The sequence below is a fragment of the Haemaphysalis longicornis genome, unplaced genomic scaffold (assembly GCF_048455015.1).
Source record: "Haemaphysalis longicornis isolate Haplotype H1 unplaced genomic scaffold, Haemaphysalis longicornis Haplotype H1 scaffold_6, whole genome shotgun sequence".
NCBI classification, from domain to species: domain Eukaryota; kingdom Metazoa; phylum Arthropoda; class Arachnida; order Ixodida; family Ixodidae; genus Haemaphysalis; species Haemaphysalis longicornis.
In genome coordinates this window covers 200083934-200102550 of record NW_027526407.1, presented here as the reverse complement: position 1 = coordinate 200102550, position 18617 = coordinate 200083934, and the positions used below count along the sequence as shown (strand labels likewise).

General features: G+C 48.2%; 1 protein-coding gene across 1 annotated transcript in view; it reads right to left on the bottom strand.

The window, feature by feature from the left end:
- Positions 1 to 18617, bottom strand: part of LOC144141304 (aldehyde dehydrogenase family 16 member A1-like) — a 77409-nt gene that overhangs the window by 34047 nt on the left and 24745 nt on the right. The window contains exons 5-7 of the mRNA XM_077672880.1: positions 14752 to 15013; positions 10495 to 10695; positions 8822 to 8920 (exon numbers count right to left, since the gene is read on the bottom strand). Coding sequence (XP_077529006.1) covers positions 8822 to 8920; positions 10495 to 10695; positions 14752 to 15013 — 562 coding nt within the window. The remainder of the gene's footprint in view (positions 1 to 8821; positions 8921 to 10494; positions 10696 to 14751; positions 15014 to 18617) is intronic.

Here is an 18617-nt window from a genome sequence, read left to right as displayed (position 1 = left end):
TAGGAAGTGCTGCAAGATGAGTTCTCTTGGTGCAGTTCTTTTGTTAATGGCTCTAAAAGATAAATCACAAGAAATCGGGGACATTTCCCAGGGAGCAACAAGGTCTGTGATTGAAGTTTTGTAAGTCTCGCTAAAAGAAAGCCCAAGCTCTTCAGCGTGCACTTTCACTCTCAACGAAAAAGGCATAGATATAGAGGGCCGACTGAGAAACGAGTGCATGGCAGAGGTGTCATTGACAATAAACGAAGAAGGGTGATTTTTTATGGATGTTGCCTTCATGGCTTACAGTAGATCTGTGTACAAGCGCTGGTCTTCCAGGCCCCACTGGTCACATTCCACATATAGGCTTTGTGCAGGACTCGTTCGGAAGGCTCCTGACGAAAGGCGAAGCCCAAGGTGCAGAACAGGGTCAAGCATTTTTAAAGCGGTTTTTGAAGCTGACCCGTATACTACGCTCCCATAGTCCAACCGCGACTTCACTAAACTGTTGTAGAGACGCAGCAGGCACATCTTATCTGCGCCGTAGGAGTGGTGGGATAGGACTTTTAGGATATTCATTGCCTTTATACATTTTATTTTGAGTAGCTTTATATGTGGAATAAATGACAGCTTTTCATCTAGCACAATCCCTAAAAACTTGTGTTCCTTCTTCACAGGCACAGCCACTCCACTGAGCTGGACGGTGGGCTCAGGGTGAATACCACGCCTCTTGGAAAATAAGACACATGTGCTCTTTTGAGAATTTAGCTTAAAGCCATTTTCGTCGGCCCATTTTACAAGCCTGTTTGTGGCAAGTTGTAACTGCCGTTCACAGACAGACAGGTTACAGGACCGGAAACTGATATGAACATCATCCACGTAAATGGAGTAAAAAATGGTACGGGGCAGAGCTTTTCCAAGTGTGTTCATCTTAGCTATAAAAAGTGTGCAACTAAGTACTCCACCCTGAGGAACGCCATTTTCTTGCATATACAGCGCGGATACTGCATCCCCGGACCCTCACTCTGAATGTTCGTTCAGACAAATAGCTTTCAAGGGCATTAAGCATATTCCCACAAATTCCAGAAGATTTCAGGTCTCGCAGGATGACGTAGCGCCAGGCAGTGTCATATGCTTTTTCTAGATCAAAGAATATGGACATGCAAAACTGTTTGTTAACAAAGGCATTTTTCACATAGGATTCAAAAGCGACAAGTTGGTCTGTTGTTGATCTGCCCGACCGAAAACCTGCCTGGCAGCTGTCCAGAATACCATTATATTCCAGGAAGTATAGTAACCTTCTGTTGATCATTTTTTCGAACAGCTTGCACAAGCAGCTGGTCAGGGCAATTGGACGATAACTTGAAACACAGGATGCATCCTTTCCCCCTTTCAGCAGTGGCACAACAATAGCCTGTTTCCATGCCTTAGGAAAGTGCCCAGCACACCATATTCTGTTAAATAAAAACAGGAGAGTATTGATTGTGTCTGTATGAAGGTGTTTGATCATGCCGTACGTAATGTTATCTGCACCTGGCGCAGAAGGCTTGCAACCAGCCAACGCAGTCATGAGCTCGTGAAGGGAGAATGGAGAGTTATAGGAGTCGTTTGATTGCTTGTGGTCACGTATGGACTTCCGCTCAGCTGACTTTTTGTAGTGTATAAATGTGCTTGTGTAATGTGAAGAGCTTGAGACGTGTTCGAAGTATTGTGCCAACGCGTTTGCCTGGTCCTCTAGGGTGCCACCAGTGATGTCAACAAGGGGTAAGCCATGTGTGCTTTGTCCATTTAGTTTTCTTATCCTGTTCCAAACCTTTCTTGTATCAGTGAAAGAATTTATTGAAGTTAAGAAGGACCTCCAGCTATTGTTTTTGGCCTGATGGCGAATGCGCCTTCCCATGGCTTTCGTGCGCTTGAACGCTACAAGGTTGTCCGCAGTGGGGTACCTGCGAAGAATGCCCCACGCCTTGTTCTGTGCCTGGCGTGCTTGTCGACACTCTTCATTCCACCAGGGCCGCCTTAGGTTACTTGTGTTACCAGAAGTCTGGGGAATGAAGTTCTCTGCAGCGTCAAGGATATGTGCCGTGACAAGGCTACAAGCTTCATCAATACCCATTCTATGGAACTGTATGTGAGTTGAGATTTCTGCTTAAATTTCTCCCAGTCTGCAGCGGTTTCTTTAAACCTTTTAGTTGAGGTGGGAGTGTAAGGGTCTCTGTCTAGGCATCTCAGGAATACTGGGAACTGGTAACTTCCAAGCGTGTTTTTCTCCACCTGCCACTCAACGAGTGGAAAAAGAACAGCAGAACCGATTGCCAAGTCTATGTGTGAGTACGTGTTGTGCGTAATGTTATAATATGTCGGCTGTTTTTTGTTGAACAAACATGCACCAGATGATACTAGGAAATGTTCCATCAAGCGGCCGCGAGCGTCAGTTCGCCCAGAACCCCAGAGTTTGTTGTGTGCATTTAGGTCTCCAACTAAGATAAATGGTTCAGGAAGCTCTTTTACCAATGACTCAAATTCTGAAGTAGACAATTGATGATCTGGGGGAATGTATAAGGAACCTATTGTAATCAGCCGACCAAAAATGATCACGCGGACAGCAACTGCCTCAAGGCTAGTGAGTAGTCTAATGGACTGGGATGGAATGTATTTTCACGTCACAATGGCAACCCCACCAGATGAATGTGCAAAGGCATCTCTATCTTTCCTGAAGACAGTGTATTGTTTAAGAAAGCTACTTTGCTTGGGATTCAGGTGTGTCTCTTGAAGGCAAACAATACTGGATTGATGTTTATAAAGGAGTTCATATACATCATCCAAGCTTTTTATGAGACCCCTACAGTTCCATTGAACTATGTTTTCAACAGCTATTATGGATTAAAGATAATAAAGATGTAGTTGAGAAGTTGCCTATTTTGGTTCATGTCAGTGAGTCTTGTTTAGGGCCTGTTGTACGATGAGGTGGTTTTTCCCCACGGCCAAAAGTGCTGCGGCGCTCATTTTGCGCCTGCCTGGCAGGTTTAGATGCCGAGGTGTCCATGTCCTCGTCTGACAAATCAGGCGGCACCGACATGGTGTCCATCCGACATCCACCTCGCGGATTGGTTCCTGAGGTGGCCGCAGGCTTCTTGGTTGGAACCTGCGGTGCGGGGCCCCCTGAGTTCATGCTCTCAATGCCCTCGGGTGTCGTGCGGGCCAATGGAGCTGGACTGGAAGAGGCCGGACCAGTCCCAACAGCACCCGTCACCACATTCTCCACGGGCTCCGCAGACGTAGTGGCGGGGTGCTCGGCTGTGGACGGCAGCCCAGCAGGAGGAGGAGCCACCAGGGCTTCTGCTGTAGAGGCAGGAGCTGGTGGTTGCTCGGAGGGGGTTAACGACAGCGACACATCAGCTAAGCTGCATTGTGTCGCAGTACTAACCAAACGTCGCCCCAACCCCCGGCGGGCGGCGTCTGCATAGGATGCAGCCGAAAACATCTTGTGCTTTTGGCGTGCTTCAGGGAAACTGATATTTTCGGTTACTTTGATCTGAATGATCTCTTTTTCTTTCTTGAAAGATGGGCAAGATCGTGAGTATGCAGCGTGTGAGCCACTGCAGTTCGAACATTTCATGATTGTGTTTTTGCAGTCATCAGAAGAGTGATCATTCTCGCCACATTTCGCACAGGTGAGCTTGCCACGGCAAGCTAGAGTTCCATGACCGTAGTGTTGACATTTAAAGCATCGCCTCGGGTTTGGAATGTAGGCGCGTACACGACAGCTAAGGAAAGCTGCCTTCACTGTCTCTGGCAGGGTAGAGCTAGCAAAGGTTAGGATGATGTGTCGGGTCTTGATCTCTGCTCCATCTCTTCTCATAATAATTCTACGGACATCAACAACACCTTGGTCATGCAGTCCCTCAAGGAGATCATCATCTGTCTCATGGAGGAGTTCTTTGTCAGAGATAACACCTTGGACAGTGTTTAGCGTGCGGTGTGGCGTAACTGTGACAGTCAAGTTGGCAATTTTTTCTTGCTTCAGGAGGTTCTCACTTTGGTTTTTTCGCATAACTTCAACAAGAAGGTCTCCAGAGGGCATCTTTTTGGCATTGTAGTCTTTTCCAACAATGTTTTCAATACACTTGGCAATCAAGAAGACTGACAGGTCGGTGATAGGTTTTTCGTCGGTCGAGTGTACAACAAGGTATTTGCTGAAAGCTGCCTGAGGTGGTTGGGTGCGGAGTGCTTCGGTGCGACCCCTTTTAGGAGGTCGATCAGGGTGTTTTGCGGGAGCTGAGAAGATAGCCATAGAAAATGGAGTCAATTCGGTGGCAAAGCCAGTCGCCCACCACCGAGCCCAACAAGGGAACGTGGCTTTGAAGCGCACGTTAACTGTACCTCGCCACTATAACCCTATGCTCGGGGTCTAGGGTGAAGCCTTCGCACAGGGTTAACCCTCGCCGCCTGGAGAAAAAACGGAGAAATAAGGAAGAGAAGATGACAGGACAGGGTTAGGAAAGACGATAGGAAAGCAAAAGAATGAAGAAGAGGACAGGAAAAGGCGACTGGCTGATTCCCCCCAGGTTGGGTCAGACTGGGCAGCAAGTATTGCTGCAAGGCCGGATGAACTATATACACGTCCACCATTTGCACGTAAAAGCAAACGCAGATGGAGCGTATGAGGCACAGCATACATGCAATGAAAGGCCGTCCACAGACTAGATGGAACATGCAAGATAGAGAACAGAAGCCGGCTTCAATGCTTCAAGTTCGCAATGTGTGTGCGTGGTCAAGCTGCTTGTGCGCGTGTTTTTATGCACCGAGATGCAGCATTTACCGTATTGTGTAAGTATCTGCTCATGCAAGCCATGGTGTGCGCTTCTACAAGTTATCTGTGCGCGCGTGTATCCGGGGTGCGCGATTTCACCGCCTGGTCAACTCATGGATTGAGTTCCTGATTGTGGTCTTCCGACACCTGTCACCTACGTGTAACCGTGCAGAAAAATGTCAAAGCCAAAGCGACAGTGCAAAGAGAAAACTTGCTCTGTCCCGCTGTGTAAAAGCGGTTACCGCTCGAACAAGGAGCGTGTTTCCTAGCCAGAACTTGTCATCTGCTGTATAGGCCATGGAAGATGCATTTACCACGTTTTTTAGCAAGAACAAGCTCCATGAGACGAGTTTGCTTGAATTTTCCAGTGAGCTGCAGACACTGTTGTTCCCTCAACTTGGCTGCCCAAAGCATGAAAAGGAAGTTTTATCTACTGTTGTAAGGTTTTTTGTTCTGTTGAGATTTCGGTTTTTTGTCAAGGGCCTCAACAATGAGCGCGAGGGTAAAAGGCGATGGCAAAAGTTTCTTAAAATGTGCCGCTGCCAGTAAATCTTGATCGACTGCGTGCGCTGCTGTTTGTGTAATTCTAGTCATGTGCCTGCGTTTGCTAAAAAAAGGTAACAAGTGTTGTGCGATCTATTTTCTGCGTTGTTCACATGAATGTATGAATAAATGAACATGTGTGTTCGAAACTTGAAGTTGTGCTCAACTTTATAAACGTTTTCTGGCCAGCAACAACGGCTGAATATGCCACCCCTAGCCGAGGGCTCAAAGCAAGCCATGAAACTTGCAGTCAGCTACCGTCATAATAGCTGCTGTCCGGAATAGATGAACCATACCCTCCTCACTAAACTTCTCAATAAAAGAGATTATGGCTGAACAAAAGCAAAAACGCACCAGCCCTCTTGCAGGTGTTGCGAAGGCTGCACAGCGCGGCCCGCACCCACCCAACGGCACCCACCCGCCTGACAGCGCTCCAAGCGGCGGCCGGCGGCATTCATCGCTCGCGGTGCGTCCGGGAAGTCCGCGGTCAGCACACTAGCCGGTATATTCTAGGCACTGTACCATAAGTGGAGTCCGCTCCGCACATAATGGCCCCGGCTATAGCGGACTATCCGCTACAACAGACTAAATTTTAGCTGAAAATTGTTCGACTGAATTTTAATAGCGGAATTCTGCAGTGCCGGCCCCTGGTACGCTTTTTTTTTTATTTTGGTGAGCAAACTAAAATGTCTGGGAACATTGCCGGTGTAGAACGGGTTGTTGGCGCAGCCAAGCTAGGGTGGCTAGATTGGGGAGGTGTGAAGAGCATGACGCCGCCAGCATTGCTCGACAAGGCCCCGGTGCGCGTTCCTGCCACTGGGGGCAAATTTGGCGCTTCCGTCTGGCTGTCAGTCTTTCTGCCTCGTAGGCCACAGCGGCGCCGTGTTAGGTAGCTCATTTTGGTGTAGTACAGTTCAGTTTTTGCTGTGTTTTCTTAATAGCTTAAAGTAGGTGGTGTGAGCGACTGTTGCTAGCTAGCCCTTGACATGCTCTGAACAATGCCGTCAACGGCGAAGAAGAAAACGCAAAGGCGGTGTTTCGTGCCAGGTTGCGACGGCAGCTGCGAGTCGTGTGGACAAAAACTCACTCTTCCGCACGGCTGCCCGCGAAGATGAATTGATTGATTCATCTTCGCGCACTGTAGTGGAGGGCTCGATTAGTTTTGACCACCTGGGTGTCTTTAACGTGCACCGAAATCTCTCACACACGGGCGTTTTTGCTTTTCGCCTCCATCAGAAAAGCGGCCGCCGCGGCCGGGAATCGAACCCGCGACCTCGTGCTCAGCAGCGCAAGCGAAGATGAATTCGAGAAGTGGGCACATGCCATACCAAGGGCTGACAAGCGCTACAAGAGAATTCTGCGGTTTGCGAGAGACATTTCGATGCAAGGTAGGTTCGGACGTGTTTAAGCTTTCCGGATAAGTTGACGCGTGTGCTCACCTGGAAGCTGGACGCGTGTTTGCTTCGTAAGTTGTAGCAGTTGCATTGTTAAGTCATTGCTTTAAATCTAGGAAGTTTTCTTATAACAGAGGCTATGTTGACTTTTTTAATACTTCTGCAGGTTCATCATGAAACACTTCGTGCACATCGTGGACGGAAAGGAAGTTACTCTCGACAAATTAAAGTCAAGAGGGTGAAACCCTGTGTTTCGTAAAAAAAAAAAAAAAAAAATGTGATGCTTTGAAATCAGTGTGCTGTTTCAATAAATTTGTATCAAGCTGACACCGTTTCGAACTCTTAAAAAATTTCTCTGCATTTCTAATACGTTGAATTAACTTCTTCCCCACTTAAAGTACTGTTACAATCGCAAATATGTACTCGCCGCGGTGGTTCAGTGGCTAAGCCGTGGAGCTGCTGAGCACAAGGTCGCGGGTTCGATTCCCGGCCGCGGCGGCCGCTTTTCTGATGGAGGCGAAAAGCAAAAACGCCCGTGTGTACGAGATCTCGGCGCACGCTAAAGATCCCCAGGTGGTCAAAATTAATCCAGAGCCCTCCACTACGGCGCGCCTCGTCGTCTGCCTTGCGTCGGTCGGTTAAACCCCCTACAATCAATCAATCAATCGGAAATATGCGGCTAATGTGCGCGACACATTCAAGGTTGTCCCCACGGGCTAGCTTGCGTGTGGCCGGTTCTACACGTTGTTCGTGGAATGAGGCCAGTGATTCACTCCAGTAAATTATGTAAGAATCTGCAATGCTAAAAAAAACACTCGTCAGCACTGGAATTCAAGGGGAAGAACTAAGTGCAACGAATCATTTTCCCGCCCGGCGGAATGCAGACGCCACAAAACGCGACGGCGCCCCTGCCGGCAGCGCCACCGTGCGCCAGGAACGCGATTTGGCGCCAGCCTCTGGAGGCCGGTCTTCACACCTCCCCATTCTAGCCACCCTAGCCAAGCCAAGCCAATGCCAGTGGCCATTCTTTTTTTTTTTTTTTTTTGTATTGCCAGTGGCATGAGCGGCAGGATAGCCGATTTCTCTCTCGGATAAATTAAGCCTAATTAAGGCTGTCGAACATGGAGAAAAACAGGCCTAAATTGCCAGAAGTACAAGCCGGTCTAAGCCGACCGTCCGCTCTACCGCCAAGAACAAGGCCGCTGCCAAAAAATGCGACTCTGGTGAGATTGAAGAACAGCGCTTTCGAGTATGCGCAGTGGTGCACCTGCAGGTCAGGTATGCCTTAGACACAGTTTTCTTTTCCGTAATAAAGAACTAGGTTGAGTGAAGTTTGGCATTCATTATTCCCACGCATGCATCGTTCCCATTCCATTCAATGAAAAAGGAGGAACCAACCCGACTAATATCATTAAAAATGTGGAGGCTGCCTTGGGGAACGTCAGGCAGCGATCCGATTTGTTTGACGAATGGTTTCGGGAAAACCTGCCTCCTCACTAAGGGTTTGAAAAGGGCCAGGCAAACTCTGATGGCCATGACTGATGTTTTATAGCTGGTTAATAATTGTGCCTAGTTATGTTCTCGCTGTATCTGCTCAGCTTAGCGTGTGCTTCTTTGCTGGTCGGCTGCACGCGCTAGGCCTTTTCCAAGTGCCAGTGCTAAGCGTTGAAAACAGCGTTAGGTGATTCTTTTCACCCCACATGAACGCTGTGCAGAGACGCTGCAGGCGTGTAGAAAGCATGAAATGTCTGCAGCACTTCTATGCAATAATGATCAAAGTTCCCACTTCACACTCATATACCTTCCCTGTTCAGATACTGCATACTTTGGGAGATTTTTGTTTTTCTGGATCAAGAGGGTTGATTGTAACGGGCGTAGACTGCACCTGCTCTTGTTCGGGCACCAACTTTTCAGAGGGAAAAACTGCACAAGCGAAATAAGAATTGGTAGCCAAAGAAATGCTTTTTTGGGGCAATTCTTCGCTTTCAGAGACCCATGTGCCCTCTTAATTAGGAATTACAGCGACTACACCCATGTTTTGAAAGAAGGAAGGGATATACAGAGAGGAAAGGTAAAAGGAATGCCGGCGTACATTGTTGGTCACCACCGGCGACGAAGGCGTGACGTCCGCAAACATCGCTGGCTGCGGCGGGTACGGGGCCTCGTCTTCCTGGCCGCCGACATCGAGGAGCTGTGACGCAGAGATTCAATAAATTTGAAAGGACATTAGAAAGACACTACGGAGTCACTGAAGTAGAGTCTGGCAGCAGAACGACACAAAAGGGTGGTGGGGGGGAGATCTACAAGAATTTCACTAAAGCACTAACTAAGTTGGGCGAGTTGGTTACCGGCTAAGAAATTTTACATGTGAGAAAATCGGGAAAATAAAAATAAAAAAAAAGAGCCACAATTATGGGCCCAAAGCCTTTGTTGTTTACACTATGCCCATTTCCTAGGGTCAATGATGCAGACCCCAAACAGTGTAGCAAGCGCTGTCCCGCTTTTTCTGCAGCGAATACGAGACAGTTTGTTGCGATAGAAGTGTTCTTGCATATTGTGTGTTACGCTGGAATGTGGAATGTGTACGCATCGGTTCATGTGCGACAATCAAGGGATTGCTAGTAAGCGTATACATGTGGCTCGTTAAAGGGGTACTGACAGAAAATTTTGTAGGCGACATAGCTTCGGAGATAGATTGGTGTGAACACACATACATCCTCTGCAAAATATCACCGGCAAATACAGCCTAGAACATATTTTGAAATCAATTTTAAAGTGCGCGAAATGCAACTGAGCAGCTAGTGGAGGACCTCGGACAATCGACATTCCCTGGATGTTGAGTAAATAAACATCCAAACACGTGACAACTTTGTGCTGGCCACTTCCGCACTGCCGCCGTTTCTCGCCACACTGGGTGCAAAAACGGGCCAGGGACATGAAAAGCACACTGAGTGAGCCACACGGTCGCTGTGCCGGTGGCGACCATGGCAGCGAAGTGGCGCTGTTAGCTCGAGCAATAACTTGTTACCGCTCCACAAAATGGGACTGAAGTCTTAAACAAGGCACCGCATACGAGAAAGGAATTCATGATGCGATGTCAAATTACATTAAAAATCGTCATCTGCACCGCTTACGAGAGTGGCAATCGAATATCCGCCGCAGTGTCAAGCCTAACACATCTGTAGGCAGACCTGTAGGTAGACCGGCCGGCAGCTCCCAGCGCACGTCTCAACTCACTGTCTCGAGCGTCACGCGTCGTTCTCTAGTCACGACAGCAATTTGCACTCGTGGTGCCAGCATCACGCCCACGGTCACCTTTAAATTAAGTGGCTGACGAGATCAGTACGTAGGCGCATTAGCAGAAACTGTGGTCAACACAAAATCGACAGTGCTACAGCAGTTCTGCCCTGTGATATCCGTCCGACAGTCGCGGGGGCAACTTTGCTTATAACCAAATCCAGCCTTTCGCGGCACCTGCTGAAACCGAAACTGCGACTGGCCACATTAAAAACATCTTTAATTAAACAAACGTTGCGTGCTCAAGCAAATGAGACTTGCACACATGATAAGGAGGTAATTAGCTACTCATCGCAACAAAAAAACCAAGATGCAAAATTTTTGTCAGTGCCCTTTCAAGAATTAAAATCGGTTTCAGTCAGCACGGGGCCTTCGTGTATCTTCCTTACTGTGCCCCATTTAGCGCGGGCAAGGTTACCGTCGCGAAAGGTACAAAGCTCCCCCATCAGCCCGCAGCTATGCCTTTACCTCAGCGTCGGGTAGCTCGGTGTAGGGCATCTTGTGCGGGCGCGGCTGTTCCTCAAGGTCGTGTGAGAACACGACGGCCATGTCCTGGGTGCGGTCGTTGGCCTGTCCAATGCGGAGACGGTGGACCTCCTTCCTCAGCAGCGGGAGGAACTTCGTGTAGACGCACTCCTGCACGAAGACCTGCACACCGCACGACTCGCCCTGCGTTCCGAAAAGTGAGGAGGGGTTGGGTGAGGGAATGGCTGACAGGGACTCTCTCTCTCTCTCTCTCTTCCCCCCCCTGTGTTCCTGGTAGAGGGCAGCCCAAATGGTTCAGAGTGGTCACTTCGATGCCCCGGGCTTTGTTCTTACCTGGCACAGCTGAGCCCCAAAGCACACCGCGACAACAAAAAGACGACACGCAAGAGTGCTACAGCCGAACCCCGCAATAACGAATCCGCCGGGGAAAGCCAAAACATTTGCTTTTGAGGGAATTTCGCTGCCACGAGAATGAAATGTGAACGGCCGAAAAATCGCTCGCAAACTGAAAATTTATTTCCGAAAGTGGGTTGCAACACTTTGCGAGCCTTACCTTGCAGTACGTTCAGAGCTCAGTTATTACACTACAAGAAGTGCTTCGTTGCTAGTGGTGCGCAGCTAAGAATGGCTGAATTGTGTCAAACGCATCCAACACACTCCACGAGTTCGCCTTCTCTGCACGGTTTTCTCCCTGGTCCTCCGCACCGAGTACAGTAAAATCTCGGTCATACGAATTTCACGGGGCTGTGCGAACTATTCGTATCATCTGAAATTCGTATCATCAAAACATACACAAAATGGGAGATAAGCAATTTTATTTGGGGGAGAAAAAATTTCTCATATCAGGGTAAGAAGATTTACTTGCGAGAGAAAAAAACTACCGATATCAGATTGCATTTTCTTTTCATCAAGATCGTCGATGATCGACTTCTGGAAGGCTTAAAATTGTTGGCCAGTGACTTCGTGAACGTTTTCACCCGCCACTACACGCCTTAGCACGTCGAGCGCCAGGTGCGTTTCAATTGTCGTGGGCCGCCCGCCGTGACTGGTGCAACAGTCGCTGTCGTCTTCATCATAGCTGCTCGTGTTGGGCTGTGCGGACATCTCTTTCGCAATGTCCTCCACGGTGCGCATACCCCATGTTGCGAGGCCGTCGTCGGCACTGACAAAGTCTTGCTCTGTGCACGCAGTAACCGCGCGCTCCAACAGTCGTCAATCTCAAGAGCTGGCTCTTGCGTCTGCTCTTCAGGTGGGCCGCCAAACCCGCACTTCACAAAGCAGTGAGCGATCGTGCTCGGCAAGACGCGATCCCAGCTCACTGCGATGAAGTGGATCGCAACTCGGATGGTGATGTTGAGCTCCAAATCTTTACGCTCCAGCTTTGCTAGGAGATGACACACCAAGAGGCTCTTGAAGTGATACTTCGATTCATTGATTCTGGGGTTTAACGTGCCGACGCAACGCAGGCGATGAGGGGCGCCGTAGTGGAGGGCTCCGGATTAATTTTGACCACCTGGGGATCTTATCGTGCGCCGAAATCTCGTACACACGGGCGTTTTTGCTTTTCGCATCCATCAGAAAAGCGGCCGCTGCGGCCGGGGATCGAACCCGCGACCTCGTGCTCAGCAGCGCAACGCCTTAGCCACTGAGCCACCGCGGCGGGTTTGAAGTGATGCTTCGCGTTCCGGATGACGCCTGCATCCAGCAGTTGTCGGTGGCTCGTCGTATTCGGGGACGAGAAGATGAGCTTAATGTTTTAGAGGGTGGCATGTTTCAAGTGGGTGGTGCGCTGATCCCCAATTAAACATTTTTGTTTTGGCAGCCAATTTTTTGGTCAAGGTAGGTCAAGAACTGTGCGAGCAAGGCGGATGTCCAATCCAGGCCTTGGGGTTGGCCTTGTAAATGCGAGGCAAAAAATGGCCGCCATTTTAAAGACGTGAGGCTAGAGGTACCAGCCAATAACTGTCAGCTGAATCTTTCGTGAACTGCCAGAATTGCGGCAAAACAAAACAGTAGTGCGCTGCTTACTTTTTTGGCCATCTTGGCATGCTTTGCCCTTAAAACAAACGCTCTTCTCAGGCTGCAAATTGTAGAACAGCCCGGCTTCATCCGCACGGATGACGTCACGTGGCTGGTATCCAGCGATGAGTGAAGGCAGCGTGGTCCCCGTCCAGTCGTTCACGACGGCCTCGTCCACATTTTTTTCCTTCACCACTCACAGACTTGTAGACGAGTCCATGCCTCGCCTAAACCTAACTTAAACTAACTCCTAAATCTAAGGAGTTAAACCTAAGCTAAACCTAAAGCTAAGGAGCTAAACCTAACTCCTTGGTGAGGTCGGTGCACATCTTTTTTGGGTTTCGATCCGCCTTGTCAAGAATGTTCACCTTCTCCTTAATTAAATGATAGGGGCTTTCGCTTTCGCGACATGTTTTGCAATGAATCAAAATGGCGCACAAGCGTCTGATCGTTGCACAAAGCGGAAGCAAATACAGTTTGACAACGGATAGACACAGAGGTGCCCTCAGCCCACGCAGGACAAGTCAGCGCACGGACTCAAGGACGCTCTCTACCTTCCTCTTCTCGGCGCACCGAGCATGGCCTGGTCCTCTTGACGAAGGGACCAGTGAGAAATCGCTCAGCCGCGTGACGTAGCCGGTTGGACTCAGCAAACATGGATCCCGCCCCGATACGCTTTCTCCACCGGCTCCTCGCGCAGCTCGCGCGCTTAGGTCACTTTGGACGGTTCGCAACCGGTGGCTCTTGGCGATGCAGCGGCGTGGCAACATGTTCATAACAGCCGGAGTTTTTAGTATTGTAAGCAATGCATTTCAGCCAGGGAATATTACGAATTCGTATCACACCGAAATTCGTATCAGCCGGGATTGTATCCAAGGGTTTTACTCTACATGCGGTCTCATGAAAAGATGTAACAAAAGGCTCTGCAGCCTTCACACTTTCACAGAAGACCTCTTATATTGTCCTGAAAAAGAATGTGTTGCTTTCTCAGCAGTGCATTCGCATGTTGTTGTGAAGCCAGCTTTAAAAGAATCCTGCAGCACTTACCATCGACTACTTGGAATGTATTTTGCGGTAAAGTCTATTGCCCCAGCAATCTCCTCCTGCATCAATTATGAAAATCTGTTCACTACCACCGAAACTACGCGTGATGAGAAATCGCGCATAATTGTTTCCTCTCAACTCGACCGCGGACAACGCGACGAAAGCTGCACGCTCTCTCCCGGAGAGGGGGGCGCCTCGCGGCGTTCTCTTCGGCTGCCTTTAAAACATCACAGGCCAAGGAGTTTCCTCCTTTTTCCGGTCTAGTGCCACAAAAAAGCAGGCATGGCTGCCTGCTCGAAAGCATGCGCTCAGGCTGGTAGGGCGTTTTTGAAGCAATAAACGGTTGTTGTCTACTAGTCTCTTTGAAAGGGGAGTATTGAGTTCGCCACTCAAACTCTGCACGCACTCAAAACACAAAAGAAACGCCAAAACTGTGCCTACAGGTTCAGGCATAGAAGAGGTTGGTACACAGCACTGACGACGGCAGATCGTCGCAGGAAATGTGAGAAATAAGCTGTGAAGTTGAGCAGTGACAGCCGATCGGACAGCCACGGGCCAAATGACGTCGTTTAGGCCATGCCAGGAGCGCATAATGAGGAGAATTAAATATAGCGCGGTTGTTTTTTCCTTGTGTTTCATGGCGATTTGCGTGCTTACCGCTTCCCGTGCACGCGTAATATTTGGCTGAGGTATTCCTGGCAGTGTAAGCTAAACGTCGCGCAGGTTTACTTGCACTGCACAAAGAGTGTTGCAGGGTCCCTTTAAAGGCACTCAGTGTATAGCACAGCAGTTTACAGATCTACCCAACAATCCCCGATTGGGGAGGTTCAGCAATTATTTCCTTTATCTCAGTGTTGGTGCTAGCGTAGACCACACTTCCTTGGACGCTCTGCTTGCTCAAACGTGCAGTTCAGCTTCCCTCCTACATTCAGCAATCCCATGCTATGTTCACCCAGTTAATGAACACCAAAGCACTCTTCACGGACTAGTTAGTATGACATGATGGAAACAAGGTTGCGCTAAAAAGACAGGACGAACAGAAGAAGACACACCACCCAGCGCAGAATTGCTGAATCTCTGCGCTGTGTGGTGTCTTCTTCTGTTCGTCCTGTCCTTTTAGCGCAATTGTGATACCACAATGAACAGCCTTCCCACCTTCCCGTTCCCCATCCACACCTTTCCGTTGCTGAGGGCGAAGCACTGGGCGATGGAGGCTGCAGCACCGTGCAGGTCGGCCCCCTCCAGGACGACGGCCAGCGGTCGGCCGACGCCCCAGTAGCCGGAGAAGGGCACCAGGGTGTCCGCCAGGGCGCGACGGAGCTCCCGGCACCGCTCCCTCTTGGCCACCACGTGCACGTGCGCGATGCCTTCCGCCCGCAGGAGATCCTCCGTGCCCTTGGTGGGGGCCACGAGGACGTTGATCAGCCCTTTGGGCAACCTGTGAGGAGGGGAGGGTGTGGGAACTATGGTGCCATCATCCCTGCTGCACCAATGATGACATCATCGTCATCATTAAGGCCTACCTAAAACTCCTCCTGCACCAGGGGCGGTATTCTCGTAACTGTCCCTTTCGAAAACGTCCCTTTTGCGTCCCTTTCATCGTGACGTACTTCCAGTTAATTAAGCAGTGGACCTTTTATTCAAATAGCGTAACTGTTCTTGCAAACACATTTTAAAGAAGTGAAACTGTATCAGAGTACCTTCTATGTGTTTATTGTTCCGTGAGTGAACTGCGACGAAAAATCGTCTGCTCCGAGTAGCCACGGCTCATAGCTCTGCCGTGCTTGCATGGCGTCACATCCGGGTGTTTGCTTTTAAGTGCGAATGCACTTTATAAGCGACCCTGAATTCCGTTGATCACCGTCCATCCACATAGCAACAGCTGCGGGTGCGCGCGCTCCTCGTCTTCCTTGGCAACGGGGGAGATGGCACATACCCACGTGGGAGATTGGCCAGGAATCTCCTCGTCTTCCTTGGCAACGGGGAGAGATGGGCGCGCGCTGCCTGGCCGCTGACATGGCACATACCCACGTGGGGGATTGGCCAGGAATCGGGCGTGAGAAGGGCTAATGCACCCGCTTAATTAAAGGAGTACTGACACGAAATGTGAAAGCTGAGATCCGCTCTAGCAATCAAGTACAACGACAACACAAATAGGTGTCTGTGAATAAATGCATCTTTCTTTCTTTGCACTTGTGTGTGTGTGTGTGATCTCTCTTTCGCGAACATTACCGAACCGCGCAAATTCAACTCGTGCATTCGCAGTTTCACATTCTTCCCCTCGGGGAAATGCGGGGAAATTTTAGCCAATCAGGGCTCTCTCAAAAGGGACACTTTTGAAAGGGACACAAAAGGGACAAAACGCGGGAATACCGCCCCAGAACTTCTACAGGGGTAATAAAACATGGAGGTGCTTCAGAGCTACTCACAACTGCTCTGGACATGCTGTATGCACGTTTGCACAAAGAGAGAAAGGCACAGGGGAGAACACACGACACAAGTTGTGGTCTTTGCGCCATGTGCTCTCCTTTCCTGTGTCTTCGCCTTCTTGTGCAAGCAAGCATACAGCATGGAACACAAACTCGCCCATACCACACCCGCATTATGCTCTGGACAGGCAAGTAAGCGAGAGACCTCATCATGCAGGCCGCCCACTCGAGCTGCTTCGTCTTTCTGCGTGGTCACCACTAGAGCTTGCGATCTGCACAGTCACTTTTCTCTGCCAGAGAGGTTTACAATTCAGTTGGTTTTCCATTTCCCTTGCAACTAGATTTCCTGCACAGCCTTTTCCTAGAGCCTGGATTCTGGCAGGGTGACCAAGATTTGAGTTTTGTTAAAGGGGGCCACAAAGACAAAATACAAGTTTGGTTCGTTGAAAATTGGGAGCCGTTCCCCTCCGTGAAATTGACCCTGAAGCTCATACATCTTGGGGGGGCAGCGTTAATAGAATAAGAGTTATACAGCCATTTCGTGCGGCAATAAAGGTGGCTTTGCCACAAGGCGCTCTTACTCAAACACAGCAAAAGCTCTCACAGCAAAAGCTCTCAAAAGCTCTCTGAAGTTCATACGTCTTGGGGGGAAGCGTTAATAGAACAAGAGTTATACAGCCATTTCGTGCGGCCATAAAGGTGGCTTTGCCACAAGGCGCTCTTACTCAAACACAGCAAACACCCTTAGCTCTGCTTTAAAAGACTACTAAAGCTCTGTCTTTTAAAGCTCTGCTTTAAAAGACTACTTTTTTTATAACAAGAATACCACAAACTTCAAAGGAATAACTGAGATACATTAAGGGGGCACATGGGTCTTTGATCAAAAACTTTACTTTTGCAGTTGGGGTGATAATTATTTGGGGGCATGTGTAGTTTTTTATTCTGATTGTAGATATAAAATTTGTTTTTGTGTAAAATAAATATCATCAAATTTATTTGGATTTTTAGATTTGATCTTTTTAACAGCCTTGGCAAAATAACTGCTGACAGGATGCAGCTCAGCAGTGAACCGTGAACCGTGAACCAGTGAACCGTGACGAAATCAAGGAGTGCAATAAGACTAACAGTATCATTGTATCAGCTCTGTAGCAGAAGTTACAACTGTTTGAAGTTTGGGCCCGGAAGGTGGAAACCATAAAAACCAGTTTTTCTGGTTCCATCAGCCTCAAACGGGACATTTCAATTACCAGTCTCACAATCACCATGGCCTCCCTGAGAAGATGGTGTAATAATAAGTTAGCTAGTAACCAGTAATAAGTTAAACAGTAATAAGTTAGCTCTCAACATTACAAAAACAAATTTTATAGTCTTCTGCTCTAATCGAAAAAACTTAACAGTAGATTGCAAATTATTCTTGGGAAATACCGCACTTAGTAAGGTTGAGCAACATAAATATTTAGGAGTAATAATTGACAAATCGCTAAACTGGGCACCCCATATAAAAGCACTTAGCAAAAAATTGTCGTTTGGTTGCTACACATTAATTCAAGCACGGAAACACTTTGACAGTAAAACACTACGATTATTGTACCACAGTATTTTCCACTCTCACCTTACGTACTGTATAGAATCTTGGGGATTCACATATGCGTCATATAGTGACATCATTGCGAAACTCCAAAAGAGAGCGATTAGACTATTGACGTACGCCCCTACCACTGCACCATCATCCCCGATCTTTTCAAAACTTAAAATCATGTCATTTAATTTATTGTAGCAAGAGACTTCAAGACAGCATTACTGGCCCAAAAAATGCTAAACACACCTAACCGGTCATTCTATTTCATACAACCCAAATTAGATACCAGACACTTAAATTTACCAAAAATACACAATGTATATGGTCGCCGTACCATTTCCTTCTTGGGAGCCAAACTATTAAATAATATACCAGTTGAATTAAAACAAAACAGACACAGCACTCATTCGTTAAAAAAATACTTCATGTCTGAGCTTTATGCTTCACCGTGTTAAATTTGCACAATATATTTTTCTCGTGCACATTGTATTTTGTCTTTGTAATGTTGTGCTAGATTGTGTTTTTTGTGTATATTATGCTATGGATCCATTACTAGCCATGTCGGCTATAGATCCAGATGACTTCTCACCTATTTTTTGTATCTCATTTTCTTCATGAAATAAAGATTTTCTGATTCTGATTTCTGATTCTGAGAAGGAATCCAGCATTCGTGTGCACGTATGTTTTATTAAAGGGGCCATGCAGACAAAACACAAATTCGATTAATTCAAAAGATTGTCTCGTTAGAACCATAACGACACCACTTATAACGCAAACTTCGCTCAAATAAGCTACATAATTAGGAAAAAAGGGAATGGCCATGCGACCCACTAGCTCATTTCCCACAACAGAACCTATGATGTTAAACCAGCTTGCTCTGCGATTGGCTGAGGCCCGCAAAAGCAAACGCCAATTAGGCAGGGCTTATAAGCTTGCCAAACGAGCTATTTGCGCTGAAAGGTAGGGCACATTCTTCTTATAGCAGGACTTGTCTGAAACAACACTGACCAACTGACACAAGCCACACGGTCGAT